Genomic DNA, 21,695 nt, shown 5'->3' on the forward strand with positions numbered 1-21,695 from the left:
CACGCAGAACACACTTCGAAGAGCGTTCTTTACTGTGCGGCTATACATATGTGCAAAAAAAATGCCAATGAGGGCAATGTCGCGAGCTTATCAAAGCAGAAGGTCAAAATGTCAAACGACGAGAGCACAGTAAAATTTTGAAATGAAAAGTGTTCAAATCGAGATAGAATAAACCTACGATGTTCACCCTGCAATTCGCATGTTTATTGCTACATGAGATTTCCTCTAATAAAACATAATTATCATTCAAAAAAAAGTAAACCAGCTTCAGAATTGTCTTTAAGTTTATTCCAACAGCAATATTCATGATGAAATTCATTGCTTAGAGCGTGTGAAGTTGCCCTACAGTGCCCTGTTAATGTGGCATATACTGTTAGGGTACCATTCCAATGTTTGCGTCACATTGGCCGGGCTGCAAAAAAGCGCCGTTCCAGCAAATTGGTTAAATTACGCGCTGCTAACTACTTTTAATGCATTTGTGCATGATCAAAGTGTTGCATGGATTTACACAACTATAGATTATTCGGTATCATACCAGTTATATGAACTTTATATGAAATTTTAAAAGTTCATTGTTTTTATGATTCAAAGTTAATTATTGAAAGTACTATAAACTTCGTGATCATATAAACTGTATTAGATTGCAGTTTATGCAGAAATGTATTGCACGCACAGCTTTATAGGAATTTACGTAGGGGACGTTTATATTGTTTTTTCGACAGTGTTACGACAGTTTTCACCGAGATACAGTAGTCCGTGTCGGTAGCCGGAAAGCAGTGTGTTTCGGAGAGGAGGAGGTCATTAGAAAGTGAGGAGTGGCCCCGTAACGGTTAATAGAGTTTTATTTCTCCCCCCTGATGCAGGTGTAAAATAATTTTATTAACTATAACCCCGCATAGTTCAACTGCTCCGACATGCTTCGTCTAATCCTGCGGCTCAGGCTGTCCGCGAGGCTCCCTCGTTCCCCTGCCCTCCCGGCCGGGCCTGCCGCCTCTGCCATCAGCTCTCGTTGCTTATCCGGAACCGGCTGTGCCAGGCGGCCGCACCGCGTCCCTGGCTCCCGGGCCTCATGTTTGATCGGGGACTTGAGTCACAAGGGAGCGCTGCTGCGGTGTCCCCAGATTACTGGTCGCTGTCGGAGCGAGCGTTTCTACAGTTTGCCGCCGCACCAGAAGGTATCGGTACCGGGTTTCCGGTTGCTATAGCAGCCACTTCACTTAGCATGACCTCCGTCGCTAGCATAGAGATCAGATGTCATTTACCACGCAGGTTCATTAAAGAACGATTCTTAAACCTGCAGTAGTTTAGCAATCTATACATGTTTCATCGTAGTGATTTGGTAGCATTGTGTTTAAAGTTTTTACTAGTTCGGGAATATGTGAAAATAGTTACTTTGACATGCTGGTCAAAAGTGTTCCCCGTCGTTTATTGGACCAAGGTATATATTTTGTGTTAATCATAAGCATAGTAACGGAAAAATATTTTAACTAAAATGTCACAAAATTATAAACTGAAATCATAGTGTATTGTTTTGCAATGTTATCACTTTCATATATAAACAAATAGACTATTTGTGGTGAATAAGAAATTGTTTTCAGACTAAGTGTACACGTGTGCAAGGAGCTAAATTCTTTGTTGAACTGCACTCACTTCTTTCTCCTTATGAGAACTTTCAAAGTTGCAACACAAATTAACTTAACCCAGAATATTATCTGTGATTGTGAATTGCCACGCCTTTGCGATATTAAGTGTGTACTTGTAGCTGTTCATTGAACCCGATTGTGCGGAGTGTCTGTAAAATATTTTCAACATTTTATCAATTTAAATAATAACAATGAACAAAGTCTTTAGGATAATTTCAGACATTTGGAATGCAAAAGATAATGTATATTTTCAAGAACCTGTTTGTGTTATTGATTATGTCATCACTTTTTTCAGCACTTTCACTGATGTACTCCTGTCCATGTCAAACAGGTGGAGCTGCCTGCACTATCCCCTACCATGCAGACTGGAACCATCGCTCGCTGGGAAAAAAAGGAGGGAGATAAAATCAGCGAGGGAGACCTCATAGCAGAGGTTTGGACATAACGCAATGCAGAGGAGAGCGGTCCGTCGGCAAAACGGGCATCCGTCAGTGACAGGAGATGACAGGAAAGCTTGTAAATGTTATACATCATTAGAAAAATGAATTGATTAGTTTTAGAAGCTTGTCTATTTGGAGGATTGAAGTGAATACTGTAAGGTTGAGCCTTTGCTTTTGTTTTCGGCCAACCTTTAGCTGGTATATATATTTTATAATAAGATTTTTTGTTTGTTTTCATGTGCTAGGCTTGAAGAGGGTCTAAAGTAGTCTGGTACTAAGTAGGTTAATTGGATGACAGAGATTTATTTATTCATGGATTTATTAACTTATTTATTTTGAGTGACGGAAATGTTGGAAGTTTACTTTCTTGGGGGGCAGCGACGGAATTGAAGTTTCACTAATATTTGTCTGATGGAGCGACCGGACCGATGATTACGGTTTGGGTAAAATTTCCAAAAAAAGACAGAAAGATACTGACTCGGTATTTACAGACTGTGAATGGCGAACCAGTAAAAAAAAAAAAAAAAAAAAAAAAACATAAAATGCCCATCTCTGGTGCAATGTGTGTGTATGAATGTGTAGGAAGAAATGAACAATGTTTTGTTTTTGTAGGTAGAGACAGACAAGGCCACCGTGGGGTTTGAGATGCTAGAGGAGTGCTATCTAGCCAAAATCCTTGTTCCTGAAGGGACCAGAGATGTAAACATTGGATCGGTAATTTGCATTACTGTCGACAGGTAAACAAAACGGCAATGCTCATGCCCGTCGTTAATAATTCTGGGAGGTCATTATAATCAAATAAAAAGTCAACTTAACAATACTTGATGTTGTCCGCCTTTCAGTCCAGACCTCATCCCTGCATTTAAGGACGTTACATTGGACTCGCTGACTTCTGCTTCTTCATCACCCGCCGCCCCCACTAGTTCTCCTCCTCCTCCGCCTCCTCCATCTGCAAGTGCGCCACCTGCTGCTCCAGGCAGCTCCTACCCGACACACTTAAAGGTGGGCCTTTAAGTGACAATGGAGTTGGCCATGGGTTACAAATTCAATTTGCGGATGTATTTGGACAGTTACAGAAGAGAATATTATTGTTTAGTGTGTGTACACAACCTGCAACCCAAAAAGCTGTTTAAAGTCCATATCTTTTTCTTGTTTTTTTTCATGAAAAAATGCTTTGCACTGGTTGTGCTTGTGGCTAAAAGAATATTTCACAGAGGGTACATGATTGAGAAAAGATGTATTTACACGACGAATAATTGAGAAATTGTTGCATGTTGCAGATCACACTCCCCGCCCTCTCTCCCACCATGACGATGGGCACGGTGCAGCGCTGGGAGAAGAAGGTTGGCGAGAAGCTCAGCGAAGGAGATCTGTTAGCTGAAATCGAGACGGACAAGGCAACCATCGGTAACCCAGAACATCCTTAAACACACCATCCTAAAATGTGTTGTTGTTTTTTATCTAGCCATTCTGTACTCAATTTTGTACTCTTTTGTGTCACGTTGAGGTTTTGAGGTGCAGGAGGAGGGCTATCTCGCCAAAATAATGGTGTCCGAGGGGACGCGCGATGTTCCGTTAGGGACGCCGCTGTGCATCATTGTCGAAAAAGAGAGTGACATTGCTGCCTTCAAGGACTATGTTGAAACCGGCGTGGCAGAGATTTCAACACCTCCTCCTGCTCCAGCACCAGTAAGACACTTATACGCAAACAGGGGGTGCATAATTTAGTTTGTCTTTCCATGACAATGTATAGAACTTTGACTTTTTGTTTGTGAACATAAAACAATAACACAGGCACTCTCAACAAAGCAATGAAAGAGCTACAGCTATTTTACAGGGAGTTCCCTGCCCCCTCCCCCCCAAAAATCTATCTTTGCTAAATCTTATTTACTGCCAGCCCAGTAAAAATGAAACGATGGCATTTTTTGTCAATGGCATTGAATAAGTTAGAGGACAAAGTATTGTAAAACAATTACATGATTTATTGGCTATCCATTGATTTACTCATTATTGTCTTTTTAACTTAAGGCAATTACTGAAATATTAAACTTTTCCTAATGATTCTAATTGTTATCGGCTATGAAGAAAAACTAATCCAAGCCCTGCCTTCCTCACTATCATCTTTTGCTGTTCTCCATCTTTTTGTGGTCTGCATTGAAACAAATATTTAAATGCCTTTGGTTGTTGTCATAACCTTTAAATATTATTTTTATTTTTTGTTTTGTTTCATACTGACAAAAAGTATAGACTCATCAGTCTCAGAGGATGTGTTGTTCAATATTGTTGAACAAAAGCAAATCCCAAACATGACACAAAACTAAAGTCATTTCAAATTCATGGATTTAAGAAACACTAAAAGAAATCAAGAAAAACATAACAGGTAACTTTTCTAGACCAAGCAGAAGGGAAAAAATGTTTCAATTCTTGAGGAAAATAATTATGGAATCAGTGCAGTTAGTCTGCAGTTCAAGAAGAGTGATGACACGTGCGAGAGGTGGACAGACACGAATGACTCAATTGAAACAAAAGTGAAAATAACAGAAAATGCACAGCAAAACAAATAAGGAACAAGGGAAGGAAACTAGAGTCGTCTGGGATCCAACTAAGAAACCGCCCTAAAGGTAATGGCATTTCTAATCAGGAAAACTAAACGAAAGCCATCATTAACACCTAAACAGACAAAAACTTGGAGCTTATAATGGGCTCAGGAAAATCAATTCAGGACTGTAGATGACTGGATGAAAGTCATTTTCTGTGGTGAATTGGTGGAACCTTTGTGCTATTACAATGAGATATAGGAAGACAACCGCCTGGAAGAAAAACATGCACATTTCCTCAGTCATTGATCATGTGGGGCGGCATGTTAGGTAAAGGCACCTGGGGAGATGACTGGGAGATGATGGAGGTTTTATTTTATGATTTAATTTATGATCTAATTTATGATTTTACATATTCTGTCATGTTTAATCAGTTGAATGTTAGTGCTTTATTCTGAGTGCCTGACCTTAAAAAAACTGTGAAGCAGGTGTTGTTTTTTTGTCATGTTTATAAGCATGTTTTGGCTTGGTTTTATTTATTATCTTTTAACTGAGATTAAAAAGACATGATCTCAGATACAAGACAAAACCCTAAACACACAAATTTCAACAGTACCTCTGCAAATGTGCTTCTGCCGATGTAACCCAACGTTTTCAATTTGCAGGCAGCAGCACCTGTCGCCGCAGCAGCAACTCAGGCCCCCGCACCCGTCGCAGCCCCCTCCTTGACCCCTGCAGCCGCAGCGCCCAGGAAAGGCCGCGTGTTCGCCAGCCCACTAGCAAAGAAATTGGCTGCTGAGAAAGGCTTTGACCTGGCGCAGATCACCGGTGAGTAAACAATTGATGCAAGGACAGGCTTTTACCAAAATGAGATAATAATAATTGGTTCACTCTTAGGTTCTGGTCCTGATGGCCGCATTACTAGGAAGGACATTGACAATTTTGTTCCTGTAAAGGCTGCACCTGTAAGTTACATTTCAATCACTTTATATCTTTATATCTGTGGATTATCATGCACTACAAAGAACTTGATACAAATGATTATGAAGATCTCGCTTTTGCTTGAGTGGAAGCTAAGGCAATAGGGATGTGGTTGGCACTTAGGGGTTTGCCAAAAAAAAAAAAAAAAGAAATCACTTAAAAATTGGCATTCTTATTTACTATACTTTAAATCAATTTCAAATGTAATTTAACAGATATAGATACAAAGAAATGGATCCGCTTCCTGTCTGCTTCCTCACTATGAGGAAGGCGTTCTTTTCCATGACGTCTCTATGCAGCCCCTTCTGGAAAATCAAGCCTGTGTGGCAGGATGCTTAAAAACAAACAATGAAGGAAATTCAACTACATCGTCTTCATTAAAAGCAGTCTTGTCGGGTTTTGCAAACTCGTGTGACGCATGAAAGCCACACAGTCGCTAATGTGAGTGCAACGTTTCAATCCGTTGCTAACGAATGGAGTTTGACCCTCACATATCTGGTGATTGTTTAAGTAGTAAAAGTGGCTTTTTCGCTAGCGCGGGTCCCAATCGCATTGAAGCCCTGGTAAATATTTCCTTCGAAGTAGAATCTATTATTAGGGATGCGGCTGTGATTGTTGATAGATTCAGTAGATCAACAACGACACCACAATTGTCCTCAGTCTCACGCGCGCCCAAGAATTAAATGAGCTAATGAACAAATATTCATAGAGAACAGAAAGGAAATGGTCCATAATCAACACAAGACAAAACTTCATCATGTGCACAAAATAAAATAGAACAAAGCAAAATCAAATAAAATATATGCAAACTTCAAGTTAATACGCAAACATGTATTACACACAAACATTTAAATGAATGAAAATACTGTCTATGCCGTAACTAAATAATGTTACAATTGTGACTGATAATGTTCCCGATATTGTCAGAGATGAACAAACTGGCACACGTTTCATGCTTTGCCCATACAATTTAGTTGCTCACTTGAATAGTGTATTTTCACATCTTGCTTGTCATAAATGTACTGATAAATATTCATGTTTTTCATTTGGGCAACAGTTTTTCACATAGTATTTTTTAAATTACCATGTATCCTGTTTTATCTTTTTTTTCATCTTATTTTATATTCTAAAAGCTTTATAATTTTTAGCTAGCTTCAAAGAGAAGAAGTTGTCCACATGCTGTTTTTGCTGCCAATCAAAATGGAAAAAAAAAAAAATACTACTGTCTCACTTTGTTATTCTTTCTTGCAAAGCAGACAATATTATAATTCTTTGCACGCCTATAGATTAATTTTTAATCGTTTGGAACTGAAAATCAATATCAAATGGTGATTCCTTTTAGCAGGCTCCTGTGGTTTCGACCGCAGCACCAGCTGCTCCGGCACCCGCTGCTGCACCAGCCGGGACGTTCACAGACATCCCTATCAGCAATATCCGCAAGGTGAGAGAGAGAGTAAACACACCGGACTTTTGTTGCCACAATCTGACTTTTTTTTTTTTTTCTCCTCTGCAGGTCATCGCTCAAAGATTGATGCAGTCAAAGCAAACCATCCCTCACTATTACCTTTCTGTCGATGTCAATATGGACCAAGTCCTGGAGCTTCGGAAAGAACTCAATGAGGTACTTTGTTTGACGAGGGAATGACAAGTCGGCTTCAACAAACAAAATGGCATGTGCTCTCCAGGAGGTGAAAGCCAAAAATATCAAGCTAAGTGTGAATGACTTCATCATCAAAGCCAGTGCGCTGGCTTGCCTCAAGGTGCCCGAGTGCAACTCCTCCTGGATGGATACCGTCATCCGACAGTGAGTAGCTCCTCACATAAAACATAAAGCCAAGGTAAGTAGGCTGTTAGCAGCCAGTGCCCATTGCGGCTAACAGCAGCTCGTGTTTACTGAGGTTGTTTATTTTCAATAAAAGAAGCGAGCCGTCTGAACCACCGTCCGAGTCTCTACCTGTTCACACACGTCTCCAGCTATATAAAAGTAAATAGTAAGTAATAGTAAAGATATTCCATTTGACTTGTTTATTAATTGCGGTCTTTTGGAAAATACACACAATCATAAGCTTGGCGTATTTGCGTCGTGAGGAGATAAACAACTGCTTGGAGCGCATTCAGCAACCACTCACAATGTGGGAAATCTGAAACACATTTAACTTAACCAGCAACAAATATATAACTTACAAGAAAATAGGACGAGTTTACAAAAGATGACTTTTATTCTGTTTTGCTATAGATTTTACGTTGTTGCCAAAGTCTTATACATGCTAACATAGAAAAAAATACCAGAATTTGAACTCAAAATTAAGGGGGCGTCTTATACACAGGGGCATCTTATATTTGGGGAATTACGGTATATACCATTATTTTACCACTCCGGCTCACTTGAGAATAGATTTTCCTCCATGTCCTAAGTTAATATGAGTTTGACATCTCGTTATAGACAGTTAAATACATACAGTAAAAAAAAAAGGCTTGCACTTCTCCATTGAGTAAACACACAGTTTTCAGAAAATATGTGCACACGGTAGCCTTCCAAAGCATTGTTTGCCTTCTCTTAGGAACCACGTGGTCGACGTGAGCGTGGCGGTGAGCACGGCCAACGGTCTCATCACACCCATCGTGTTCAACACGCACATCAAAGGACTCGCCGCCATCAGCGAAGACGTGTCGGCCCTCGCCGCCAAAGCGAGGGAAGGCAAACTGCAGCCGCATGAATTCCAGGTACAATTCCACTCGGGTAAATCATGGGAAAAAAAAAAAAAAATCATCTGACAACCTACGTTAACTCATTCAGTGCCACTGACGACTATAGACGTCAAATATGAATTTTTACTGGGATCCGCTGACCGATTCATTTGAACTGGGGTTGCAGTGATTGAGTTTGTTTCTTCTCACCCTCACACCACCACCTACCAGGGGGGCACGTTCACCATCTCTAATTTGGGGATGTTTGGCATCAAGAACTTCTCAGCCATCATCAACCCTCCGCAATCTTGCATCCTCGCCGTGGGAGGCTCCGAAAAGCGCCTCGTGCCCGCCGACAATGAGAAAGGGTATGTGTCGAGTTGATTTTGATCTTCCTTTTACATAAACCAAAAACGCTTGTGGTCGGGCAGGTGTTGGAAAGCTAATTTAGACAAATGATTATTTGTTATGGCTTGCTGGAAATTTCAGTTCTGAATCTATGGTGGGAAAGAGGCATTGATTTAGTAGTCGTTTCTCTGTGCACGAGCATCCTCTAGTGGTAAGTTGAATGGATAACACATTTTCAGTAGTGAAAAGTTCATGTTTGGACTATAAATAATTTGATAACCAAATTATATTTCATGTAAAATGAATACCTTGAAAACACATGTTATCATATGAAATAACATCACATGTACTGAGGGCTCCGTTAAACACCAATCACGGCTCAGCGTGCCAAATAGAATGTGAGCAAATAACTAAATTATATTTCATGTAAAATTAATACCTTGAAAACACGTGTTATCATATAAAATAACATCAAATGTACTGAGGGCTCCGTTAAACACCAATCACGGCTCAGCTTGCCAAATAGCATATGAGCAAAGACGAGGTCAGCCATGATTAGTCGTTACCGGGACCTTGAACATGTGATGTCAGTTTTAGTTGAGAAATGAAAATTATTTTTTTATTAAATGTATTAATAAAAGAAAGAAAAATATACGTACATTTTTTACTTGCAAAATAAGTACAGTGATCCCTCCTACTTCTCGATCTCAGTACTTCTTGGGTTTTTCCAGGAAAAATTAAAAATATTTCAACATAAAAAAATTAAAAAATGCGCAAAAATGAAAAAAACAAAAACGTACATTATACAGTACTGTATTCATTAAATAACTAAGTAATATTAGTTATTAACTATGTTAAGAATTCTTCAAGCGTTAAGAGTTGACGTGACGTTTTTTTATCTTATTTTGAAATGCATGCTTTTAATTTGTCGGGTCACGTTGCATTTCCGTTCCCTGTTTTACGTTTTCTGTGCGTCATTCGGCTCGTTACCGTGACGTAGTCAATGACAACGTAAGCTCATATTTATAGTTTATTATCATTTATGTTGATAACGCACGCTACTGCCTATGTTTAGTAAGCGATTAGTGTTTATTCTGTTTATGTGTTCGTTTGTATAGAGGTTGCACTTTATAGTTAGTATTTGTCGTTAGTTGTTGCTAACCCGCTAATGTCGGCTAAAAATACAGTAAATTCATAAAATTTGAAAGTCATAAGAAAGGTCCATTTTGGTTTTCAGTTTCGACGTAGCCAGCATGATGTCCGTAACGCTGAGCTGCGACCACCGGGTGGTGGACGGCGCGGTGGGCGCCCAGTGGCTGGCGGAGTTTCGCAAGTTCCTGGAGAAGCCCGTCACCATGCTCCTGTGAGCGGACCGCCGCCAACCGCACCTGCGCCTCCTCGACAAAGTGATCCCATCGGCGGGCTAAGCACTCGAAATCCTCCTGCGATTGGCTACCAGGTCCTGTTACCTTGAGGGAGGCCCACATCTCTCTCACTCTATCTATCTCCCTATTTATTAAAGGTCCGTGTCGTACGAGGAACTTAGTTGTAATTCATTCTAGCATACATGGAGTCTGGCCGCAAAACACTTGCGATGTTGTGCAAAGGGGAACGTTACACTATTACGTCCAATCAGTGTTCACATGCACTCCGGATGATTTGCGTGTGGTGGGAATGTGATCAAGGCAAACAGGGAGTTCCTGTTTGCAGGCTAAAGGGTTGAGAGAAGTAATCACGATATTCAAGTGTACATTCTACAGTCATGTATATGCTAAATAAGTTATCAGAATCTCTGTACAGCCCCTGACAAATATATTTTCCCACCGAAGAAGTGCTAAACATGTTTGCCAATTCTTCTCTCTGTTTATCTGTCTGTCTGTCTGCTCCATGTTTGTTTCCTAGCCCGATAGTCGAATTCTTCACACAGCTGAAACGCACAAAGCTGCCGCTGGATGTTTCTTTTAAATAAATCGAAAGAGGTCAAATTTGTTTCTGAGACTCGTTAAACTAAGGTCTTAGTTTTAGCCAATGAGATCTTTATCAGCTTTCAATTTGTTACACCGAAAAGGTTTTATAAATCAGGGGTTCTCAAAACTTATGGAGAACCCTTTCAGAAACCAAATTTTACAAGGTCTACCATTGCAAATATTTGCTGGAAAGAAAATCTTAAATTTATTAGCATTATTAAAATTAAAATAAATAAGTGCTCTTTATTATATGTTAACCTTATTATATGTCACTTTTCAGCTACACTGATGTGTAGAAAATAAAATTTGCAAATTGCTCTCCTTGTAACAAACTGGCTCCATTTCCTAATATTTGGAAAAAAAAACGCATTATAAAATAAAATGTGGCTTTAGCATTGCTGGCTTCATTGCCTGGTTAGCAAGCAATTGTAGATACAAAACACATTTTGTCCAATTTCAAAATGATTACATTTTAAAAAATATATTAGCTCAAGCAAGGCATGTATTTTCACATTTGTAAAGAGTGGACCATCACAACTTAAGTGCATTAAGGACATAATCAATACTTAAGTATTAATATTAATATTTAAGTAACTGGGACTGAATTTCTGGACTCTTAAAAAAAAAAAGTGAAAATACGTCCTTGGCATTGAACGAAACTGGTTGAATTGATTGATTCATTGAAGAGTTTCACAATGTAATATATATATATATATATATATATATATATATATATATATATATATATATATATATATATATATATATATATATATTATTTATTTTTTTTTTCCCAAGGACACCCTTAGTCAGGCCATGGGCCTCCCGGGGTCCGCATACCGCATTTTGAGAACCATTTAAGAGCCAAACTATTTAATTGCTGTCCACATCTTTGTTTTGGATGATTAAAGCAAAGTGTATACCTTTTTCCTCAGGTGAAAATGTTTAAGATACTGTATTGGTGTTCCTGTATTAACGTTAAAGATCAGTTTGATAAGATGTCAAATATTCAACTAAATTTTACCCATTGGGAGCTGCTGCTAAACATGCTAGCATTCCCTTCTGATGGCTAACGTCATAATAATGCCTCTTTTGTTTTCTCCACCAAGCTGACAATGAGAAAGTGCGTTGGACACATTAATCACGCATGCATAGATTTGTTTTTTGGCACATGAGGGAGGAGAGGGTCCAGTTTGTGTGTCACACTGCTTCCTGTCAGCCATGGGTGCCGTCGGACGATGCGCGCTCTGGACCCTGTGCGTGTGCTTCCTGCCATTGAGGACAAGTGAGTGTGCTTATCTCATCAATTAAAAAAATAATAATAATAATAATAATTGTTCGGCCTCTTGAGACGCGGTCTTGGGAGGATAGACATATCTGATCAGTATTAGTGCTGGGCGATAACATCCATATATTACGATATGAAGTGACGCATTACGACGTTTAGTTTCCAATACTGTATACGGTTTTGAAACTTATTTTTGTATTTATTTTTTTATTGATATTGGAGTGTCTTATTTCATGATCTTTGTCATATTATGAACCGTGTGTTACATATAAATAATTCAAAAACACCACATTAAATGTTACAGTACATGACCTTTCGAGGGAGGTGATGTGGCGGCAGAGGAGGAGGGCAAACAGCAGAATAAGAAAACTTTTATGATATAAAAATAACATTTCCTTTGTTTCTGTTGTTTTGTCATTTGTCGGGCTTCCTTCTCCTGTTCAGGTCATTTGTAGTAAATTCCTGTATGTATTCCCAAGAAGCGCAATAATATCCCCGCAGCCATATTAATGAGCAGTTGAATTCTCATGTTGCGTTTAATTCAAATGGGGATTTTGAAATTTCAACTTTTGTTTCATTTAGTTTCTTTTATATGCTAAGTAATTTTCGTAATATGAAGACAAAAAGGTCACGTTCTGTTTGGTGTTTGTTGGGCGTTGTGTGTTCATTTAGGGGGTACTGTTTTCATTCTGTTTTTGGGTTATGTTGCGTTTACCACACGTCTGTCTTTTTAGGGTGATTTGTTCTACCTGTCGTTGGCGTGCTCCTGTCTCCATGTCTCATCCAATCAGATTACCTGACTCTTGATACCATCCAGCTGTTGCTGTTGTTTTCCTAATTAGTCTGCATGTGTTTAAGCTCCAGTGTTGTTCCAGCTAGTTGCCGGGTCTTTGCCTTATGTCATTTTCTACTCCCCTAGGATGTTTTCGTAAGTTCCATTTTCTCCCTGTCTGTTTAAGTCGAATTAACGATCATATTCATTATTTTTCGACCTTTTAATTAGGTGCAATTGATTCTTCTTTTTTTCTTTTTAAATCGTAAGGGGCATTCTAGAATTGGAAGACATTTGGGCTTCAAAATACTCCACTAGTAAGCATCTTTTCTGATTTTCTGCAACTTATTCATCAATATTCGGTCATCAACTATTATAGGTTAGATTAGTTCAGCTTAAAGATCAATGGTACAATGTTTATTACATGATTGAATGAATAAATAAATTTACTCTTAACACATTAACAAGGTTGCAAATCTGCCACTAATGTTAGTTTTAATTTTCTCAGGAGTATAGAAACTGAAATCTAGAAATATAGAAATCTGTTAAGCTAGCTGTTACTGCTGACCGAGAGGATAAACTTATTTTTATGAAAATAAGAAAGAAATAAAAATCATTGTCAAATTCTGAGTAAATGCATAATAGGGTTGCGTGACTGTGGGGTCTAAGGAGCAGACCACTGACGTGTGGGAGAGCTAGAAATTGGCTAACGGTAGAAGAAACATCAGGCAAAGATTTGTTAAGTTTTTAACGGTGACGTAGGGAGAGTTTTGTTTTTTTGATTGGGTCTCATGGTCATTGGATGTTTTTAGCATTTTGTATGTGGATTATTCAAAATTTAATGGGCAGGATGTAAAATGTCCTCCAATTCTGAAATGACCCATAACATTTTAAGTCAGTGATTCTAAAATGGGGGTGCGAGACTCCCTGGGGATGATTGGTGGCACTTTGAGGGGTGTGTGGGATTTTAATTGGGTTTCTGCACTTACCAGAAAATCTCATTTAACAGGCTACTTCCTGCGCTGGCAGGAACAGTGCACTTTTCAAATTAAGAGCTGAACAATTGGAATATAAAGTAACTTACTCCTCATGATATAATCATGATCAAAGTTTGGTATAAGTTGTTTTTCATTCAAATTTAAGCCTCATTAGTATTAGAACGATAATTTCACGGTTGCAGTTTGGGCAAGCTGTTCCTCATGTTATGATGTCATCACGTGATTAAGTCCAAACTTTGCATTAGCTGAAGCATCAACTTTGCATCCTGCACTCTTTGCACCGACAAATGCCAACAGGCTGTTTGGTATTATTTATGTAGCTTGTTTTTCCACTCGCCTGCAATTGCTTTTGGCTCCACGTCAAAGTTGTCAAACTCAATTAACAATTCATGCACACACACACACACACACACACACACACACGCACGCACAAAAATGTAGATGAGAGAAGGAGGGAGAGAATTGGGGTCATTATTTCTGCATCGGAAGGAAATGAGGGCACAAAACAAGTGGATCAATGACATGCACGTTTTGTTTTTTTTACAATGTCCGCATGACTGCGTCAAGTTTTATTTAGAAACATTATATTTGCCTTAAAAATGAATCAGAGATATCCCAAGGTGATAAGTTTATAATTTTGGTTTCTTGACAATTATAAATAACCTAATGATCCAGTAATGATCCAGTTTAGTTCCGTACATTATTAGACACTAACGTTTTAGCCAAATACTTGAATTTTTTTTAACGTATTGTAATCCGTTACCTTATTTATTATTTGAGCAGTAAAATAATTCCAGAAGAATTCATCTTTATTTAATAGCCTCATTTAATACCTGCTAATATTAGACCCTTCCTTAGCCAAACTAAAAATACCAAAAATACTGTAATTCCCCAAATATAAGACACACTTTTTTTCCCCAAAAATGAAGGCCAAATATAATATATATAGTAACTTAAACTTTTTTTTTTTAAGCCGAGTTTTGACGAACAGGTGTGCATTTTTATATTGGCCCTATTCCTACGTAAAAAATTACCGTAATGGGAGGAGCTAGAGAAGGGGGACGTCAGTTGGCTGTTAGCCTGTTAAAGCTAACGGCAGCTTGTGTTAGCTGAGGTTGTTACGGCATTATTTTTAATAAAAGAAGCTAGCGGACTGAACCAACGTCCGAGTCCATCCTTGTTCACTCAGGAATATGACTAAAACCGAAAGGAAAAAGTTCAGATGCCTCCAGCTGATTAAATTAAGAGTGCACCAATTCAAGAACAAGGAAACCGATTCCATTCGACTTGTTTATTAATTGCGGTCTTTTGAGATATATGCACATTTATAAACTTGGTAAAACGTGGATGCTGCTCAACCCCGGGTAGTTATGGTAAAATGAACTTGAACCGCATAGTTTTGACATTTTTGCCAAAGTATTGGTGCATCTCATACACGATAACACAGAAAATACCAGAATTTGACACTAAAATTAAAGGTGCGTCTTATACACAGGTGTGTTTTATATTTAGGGAATTACGGTAAATACTTCGGGTCGACTCTGTCTCCATTTAGCGATGGAGTCATGAGTCTTCATGAAGCACTTGTGATTTATTCTTTATTTTTACACCACTGGATGGTGCGCTTGATTTAATGATAAATGCTACCACCGCATTGAAAATGTATTTAAGTTCCACTTTGAAACAAGTGTGCCATCTAGAGGAGTCAAAAAATATCACAGGTGCTTCATGAAGCTTCATTTGGTCATTATCAATTATACTGTATTTTTTTTTTTTTTTTTGGCTGAGGGCGGGCAACCTCCCCTGTCACGTTGCTCAAACACACTTTTTTTTTTCTTTCCTTCTGTGTCATTTTTTTGCCGCGGGCCGCTGAAAAACATGGCCACCGCAAATGGTCCTCAGGGTGCAGTTTGAACACCCTTGGTATAAATATTAACAAAATAACAGGGACACAACTTTTTGAAAAGAAGATACTATAGCACAAACTAACAATAAGTTCTTCAAATTCATTTGCGCTTAACTTGAAAAGAAAGCATCCTGTTTTCCTGATGTTGGAGACCATTTTTCCGTCACACGCTTACTGGCACAGGTCCTCTGAGAGTGACCATGAGGGAGTCCACGGTGGAGGTTGTCCGAGGAGATTTCATCATCCTGCCTTGCTCTTTCTTCACCTCCAGCCCCCTTTCCCGACTCAACATCATCTGGACTCTGGCACCCTTCTCAAGTCCGGAAACCCCCATTCAGGTGCGCACACCCCTTCCTTTCAAAAATCTTGATGACCACGATTCAGAGAGCAAAATTGCTCTCATGACGTTGCAGGTGATCGTGTATGATCATGGCCAGATTATAGAAGACCCCTCCCTCATTGGCAGGGTGGGCTTTACAGGTACAGTACAGCGCCCATAGTATTTTTTTGAACACTGGAAAAACAAATTGAGCGACTGACCTATTTGCTCAACAGGTATCCCCTGGACTGCGGACCTCATGGTTAAGGACACCCGCGTTTCCGACGCTGGCATTTATCGCTGCATGGTTAACAACCCTCCCGAGACGGCGGATCCCGGCATCGGAGAACTGCAGCTCACCGTTTTGGGTATGACTTATACTGCATTGGCTGTGTTCAGAATTAAGCGGTCAAACTCATGTTAAATGGGACTCACACCTGCCACCAAACGAGTGCCTCTCATTACCCCAAAACTAAAGTTCTGATATCCTGGATGGCACTCAAGTCTTAAGTACTTGACAATTTTTACAACTCCAAAATTTCCATTCATCCATTCATTTTCTAGAGCCGCTTAACCTCACAAGGTTTGCAGGCTTGCTGGTGCCTATCTCAGCTGACTTTGGGCAGTAGGCGGGGGACACCCTGAATTGGTTGCCAGCCAATTGCAGGGCGCACAGAGGTGAACGAGCATTCACGCACCCAATCACACCAAAGGACAATTTGGTATGTCCAATTCACCTGCCATGCATGTTTTTGGGGTGTTTTTGAGGACCCACTCAGGCTCAGGGAGAACATGCAAACCCCACACAGGAACCCCCGAGCTGGGTGGATTTGAACTCGGGTCCCTGAACTGAGAGGCGAACGTGCTGACCACTGCTTGTTGCCCAACTCCAAAATGTTCTTGACAGTCATATCTTCTACGTAGCCCTGCAAGTGGAATTCCGAATATTACAGCATTTGTGGAATATGAATGAAGCTACAAAATCCACTCTCGTTCTTTCCGTTCACCAGAATTCAGGTAACAATCACAGCAATGCTTGTGACTGTCAAATGACCTACCTTCTTTTTCCTAGGGGGAAAACAAAAAAACAAATTGAGACACACTGGTTTAAAGGAATATGCCAGGGTTAAACATGTTGATGGCAATCAATGCTGACACATCCATCTGTTGATTGCATTCACAGTGGCACCATCGCTTCCCACGTGTCAGTGGGACGGCGACATGGATGTGGGGGGCAGCGTCACGTTGTCCTGCTCAGTGGCAGAGGGCATTCCCACTCCGGAGATCCGCTGGAAGAAACTCAACCCCGAGGAAATTTCACTACCAATAAACATGGAGGGTCAGCATTTGATTTTTAATCTTATGGAGAACACACTTTCTACATGAAAACAAGAATCCTACTTATCCATTTTGCATGATATCTAATTTTTGTTTCAAATGTTTGGCTAAATCAGGGTCTGAAAATGGCTGCTACTAATCAACTAACTTTCTTGAACTTTGAACTTTAGGACTTTTATTCTGCTCTCGCTATGTTTCCAGAAAACTAGGCAGATAGGCGACTCCACCAATAAAGACACCTGTTGGTGATTCTTCCCAAATGTTTAATTCAATGTACCGGTAGTTTTTTTTTAAAGTTGTTATTTCCTGCTTCAAACAAAATACAACAAAAATAACACATCCCACTTGACTGCCATTTGAAATAACTCACAAGCATGCCAACAGTCGCAAGCTAACGCGCTAAGCGTTAGCTCAGTGCTAATTGCTAGCTCAATGCAAATCAACAGACGTATTAACACTCAAAATACTCCTGCAAATAAAATACAGCAAAAATAACGCACCCCATCTGACTGCCACATGAAATAACACGACGTTAGACACCCATGCTAGCAGTCTCAAGCTAACGCGCTATCTGGTTGCTAAATGCTAATCGCTAGCTCTATGCAAATCACCAAATGTATTAACACTCAAAATATGCAGAGGTGGGCAACTTACCTTTTTTTTATGCTGGTCTGACATTCATCAGAGCCTCGCCCCCTTTCTGTCATCATAGATCCATCATCACTTGAAAGACAACACAGTAATACAGTGGACCCCCGTGTTACAGCGTCCCTGACTTACCTTATTTTCATGTTGCGACGTGGAATACTGATTTTTTTATGTCCCCTCGTTATGGCATTTTCCCAAAAAGAAAACTAAGATCATATTTTTATAAAAGTATTCACTGTCTTTGATATGAAGCTCATAGTTGAGGTCAGGTGCAACTTTTTTCCAACTGATCCTCTTGAGTTGTTACTACAGCTTAATCACAATCCACCAGTGGTAATTTCAGTTGCTTGGACATGATTTGGAAAGGCACACACATGTTAATAAAAGGTCCCACAGTTGACTGTGCTTGTCGGACCACAAACATGACACATGAAGTCAAAGGAATTTTCTGTGGACTTGCAGTGGCAGAATCATGCTATGGGGATGTTTATCAGTAACAGGAAGTGGCAGATTAGTCAGGTAGGAGGAAAGATGAATGCTCATGACCTCCGACTAGGGCGAAAGTATATTATTGAGCAGGTTAACGACCTGAAGCACGCAGCCAAGATCTTAAAGTCTAGCATCACTCTATGAATGTTTTGGGAGTGGACGAGTCAAAGCCCAGACTTGAATTCCAGTCTGGGGAAGCCTGAAGTCTCCTAAGATTGAGACCCTCTTTCAACCTCATTTAACATGCACCTGTTTGTAACATGAGAAATAAAAAACAACAGAAAACCACCAAGGAGAGACTCGGACACTCCGAATTCCGAGGGACACTCAGGCACCACTAGGACACCGTGCTATCAATTTCCAGTACTATTGATATCATTCTACCGAATCTTTTAAGGTGGCGTCCAGCATGTAGGTGTTTTATTTGGGATTTAATATCTTGCGATTATTTGTCAGGGGAGCTGTCTGGTTGGGTACAGATCATCAACGTGTCCTCGCAGACGTCCGGCCTTTATCGTTGCTCCGCCTCCAACCTCCTGGGAACAGAGAACTGCTACATCAACCTGTCCATCTACAGCGGTGCCTGCCACTTCCGTCTCACGCATAATCCTTCCGCTTTCCTCCATCATAATCACTCTGACGCTTCTGATGGTTGTGTGTTCAGCTATAGCAGGAAGTTCGTCAGGGATCCTGCAGGGGGTGCTGTTGACTTTGTCCATGAGCCTGATGCTGCTGGCCCTGCTGGTGCTCGTGACTTGGCTTCGTCGTATGGGCCAGGAAAGTCGATGGGGCGTCTCAAAGGTGGAAGAGCAGGAGGAAGGCTACAATGAGATTCGCTACACTCCATCCCTAATGAAGCGTTCCTTTGTCTAAGGCGTATTGTAAGTTGTTTCGTGAGATGATTTTTCAATAAACGTTCCAAATTATGCCTGTGCCATGTCATTAACAGGCTTACTCGAGTGCCACACTTTTATATTTTGGAGCAGCTCAGCCATTGCAGAGGTTGCGGGAGCCTTTAAAAAAAAATCCTGATTTGCAGTTGGGTTTAGTCTTTTATTAATTATGTATTTTTTGCAATCCTCTTTTTTGTTTGCTTATTTTTGTGATTTGCACTTCTGGGCTACCATAATTTATAGGATAAAATGTGCAATATTAATAAAGAAATGTTAAAAGTTTAGCAGACCACACTTACAGTGCTCATAACATTTTTTACAACTATTTACAACTTCAAAATATTCAAAATTGTAATTAATATACATGTTCAGACACCCTAAAGAATAACACCCTATAAGGTGTACTTGCGCTAAATTAATGAAGGGTGAAAAATGATTGGTAAAAAAAAAGATGAGAAGCCCATTTATGTCCAAATGTCTGCATCTTTATTGCACAACATTCCCATAAAATTGGGAAAAAGATAGTTCTGAGGAAACAATTGTTGAAAAGGTATAAATACATGGAAATGAATTGTACAATCCATAAAAATAACTTAGTCATATACAAAAGACGCCTTTAACACACGACCAACAAGCACTAATTAATTTTAGAATCTGTTTGGAAGCATCTGATGACATTGTCATTTCCCATTAAGACAAAAGAGAAGGAAAGCAGCAAGCACAAAAAGCACAGCAAAAAAAAAAAAAAAAAAAGACGATGACCAAAGGGAAAAAAAAAAAAAAAAGTCCCTCTGTGGATTTTCCTACATCTTGTTGTGGTCACTCCTTGCTATAAACATAGTAGAAAAAGTGTGACAATATTCAGCATTTTACCTCTTGGTTGTAAAATAGACAGCGATGATTCCACAACTGGGGGGGGGGTGAAAAAGTTAGCAATCCATCTTTAAGAAATGACCTCAGGGTAGTTTTGTGAATGGTACATAAGAAGATCTGAGGTAGTGTTTGGAAAATTTCTGAAGCGGTCTGTTACGTTTGAATAGAAAAAAAGGAAAGGGTCAAATTTGGCTTGTATAAAAGAAAAAAAATAATAACTGCCATCCTTTATGAGAGCCTTCTTTAACCACGGCTGGCTTGTCAGGAGATTGTACAGAAAAAGCACAAAATCAAACAAAAAAATACCTCAAAGGGTTTGTGTTAAACGTTAAACACGTACCAAGGAACGTTACGGCCCACAGTGTAACGAAATTGAAACAAAAAAAGGAAAGACACAACAAGATAACGTAAATCTTATTGTTCTGTTTCTTTTCAGTCTGGGTCCTAACTCCTTTGGTTGTAAAGTCTTTGGCTTGGTGTTGAAAAACAAAACAGAAGCTCTTCCTTTCTTACGCAATAGCATCCCCTGGAGGGCGATGGGGTCACTGCACCTGTCAGCGGCATCGCCGTATGAGGTCCACCAAACAAGGAAAAGAAGGAAAAGGAAAGCGCGACTGTTCGTTCCCTCATCCTCACAGTAAGATCTGAGCCACGTAGGGCGAGTGCGTGCTTGCAACGGCAGCCAGTAGCGGCAGGTCGCTCGATTCAATTCTGAAACAAACAGATGACACTGTGTTACAAAAACGGGCTAACACGAAGCGGAGCCTTGACTGTTCTCTCATTTTATTACATGTAAAATGATTTGTCACAATGGCATAAAGCGGTTTCATTAACCTATCTTCCAAACTATAAGCCGCAGCAGCACAAATTGAGCAAATAAAAAATATTTTTTGTCACAGATAAATCGCACCGGACTATAAGCCGCAGGTCATAACATCAGATTCGGTATTTACGCAGAAAGGTGGTTACGTGGAAGTTTTTTTTTTTGGGGGGGCATTTTTATCAAATCTTGAACAGACTGAACATGCCTCCATGTTTTGCATCAACATATAGAAAATGAATGGATGAATATTTTCAACATAACACCGACAGAATGACTTAGATAGCAGTTCAAACTCAAAATCAATACTTAGCGTCTTATTCTGTCTATTGATTATTTTAGTGCATATAAACACATTGCGGATAATTCATATATACAATGGCCTTTTAATCGCGATCACAATACAATATTGGCTGCCATGATAGATTAAAATGATCCTCGACGCTATTAACGTTTAAAAAGCCGGCTTCACAACATATCAAATTAAGCATTTTGTCATCCTACCACCAATCATTGCCCCCTCAATGTTTCCCTTTTCATGACAAATGCCTCTGCTTTTCTCACCCTAATACTGTGTATTATTTACCAGTATGAAATGGTGTTGAGTTTCTCACCCGATATTAACATATATCCTCAGAGATATTAACATTTCAAGAAGTCAAGCAATTTTTTTAAAATTACAAGTCAAATCAAGCACTTTTCCATCCTACCATCAGGGGGCATTGTTTCCCAACTGTTAATTGAGAA

General features: G+C 39.6%; 3 protein-coding genes across 5 annotated transcripts in view; 2 read left to right on the plus strand and 1 right to left on the minus strand.

Annotated features, from left to right (window-relative positions):
• The first annotated feature begins 753 nt into the window (after positions 1-753).
• Positions 754-10,622, plus strand: dlat (dihydrolipoamide S-acetyltransferase (E2 component of pyruvate dehydrogenase complex)). 2 transcript variants are annotated; one of them, XM_088441566.1, is made up of 14 exons: positions 754-1,175; positions 1,975-2,076; positions 2,696-2,820; positions 2,926-3,085; positions 3,364-3,490; positions 3,591-3,772; positions 5,286-5,448; positions 5,518-5,585; positions 6,944-7,042; positions 7,115-7,222; positions 7,287-7,405; positions 8,163-8,325; positions 8,521-8,657; positions 9,875-10,622. In XM_088441566.1, exons 1-14 carry the CDS (start codon positions 915-917, stop codon positions 10,002-10,004), a joined length of 1,944 nt encoding a protein of 647 aa, XP_088297692.1. In that variant the 5' UTR covers positions 754-914; the 3' UTR covers positions 10,005-10,622. The 2 variants fall into 2 exon arrangements, with proteins under 2 accessions (XP_088297692.1, XP_088297693.1); XM_088441567.1 differs by having other exon boundaries at positions 6,947-7,042.
• Positions 10,623-11,424: 802 nt separating this feature from the next.
• LOC148409029 (immunoglobulin superfamily member 11) lies at positions 11,425-19,288 on the plus strand. The gene is made up of 7 exons (XM_088441043.1): positions 11,425-11,889; positions 15,752-15,906; positions 15,982-16,048; positions 16,124-16,255; positions 17,071-17,226; positions 18,819-18,941; positions 19,027-19,288. The coding sequence occupies exons 1-7, from the start codon at positions 11,826-11,828 to the stop codon at positions 19,233-19,235; spliced, it is 906 nt and encodes a 301-aa protein (XP_088297169.1). The 5' UTR covers positions 11,425-11,825; the 3' UTR covers positions 19,236-19,288.
• Positions 19,289-19,718: 430 nt separating this feature from the next.
• fnip1 (folliculin interacting protein 1) overlaps positions 19,719-21,695 on the minus strand; it is a 32,742-nt gene continuing 30,765 nt past the window's right edge. For both annotated transcript variants that reach the window (XM_088441342.1, XM_088441341.1), the window contains one exon: positions 19,719-20,839. In XM_088441342.1, the coding sequence (XP_088297468.1) occupies positions 20,761-20,839 (79 nt within the window). In that variant the 3' untranslated portion in view covers positions 19,719-20,760. The remainder of the gene's footprint in view (positions 20,840-21,695) is intronic.

This window comes from Hippichthys cyanospilos, chromosome 18, assembly GCF_059441005.1.
Source record: "Hippichthys cyanospilos isolate Australia breed blue-spotted pipefish chromosome 18, RoL_Hcya_1.0, whole genome shotgun sequence".
Taxonomy (NCBI): domain Eukaryota; kingdom Metazoa; phylum Chordata; class Actinopteri; order Syngnathiformes; family Syngnathidae; genus Hippichthys; species Hippichthys cyanospilos.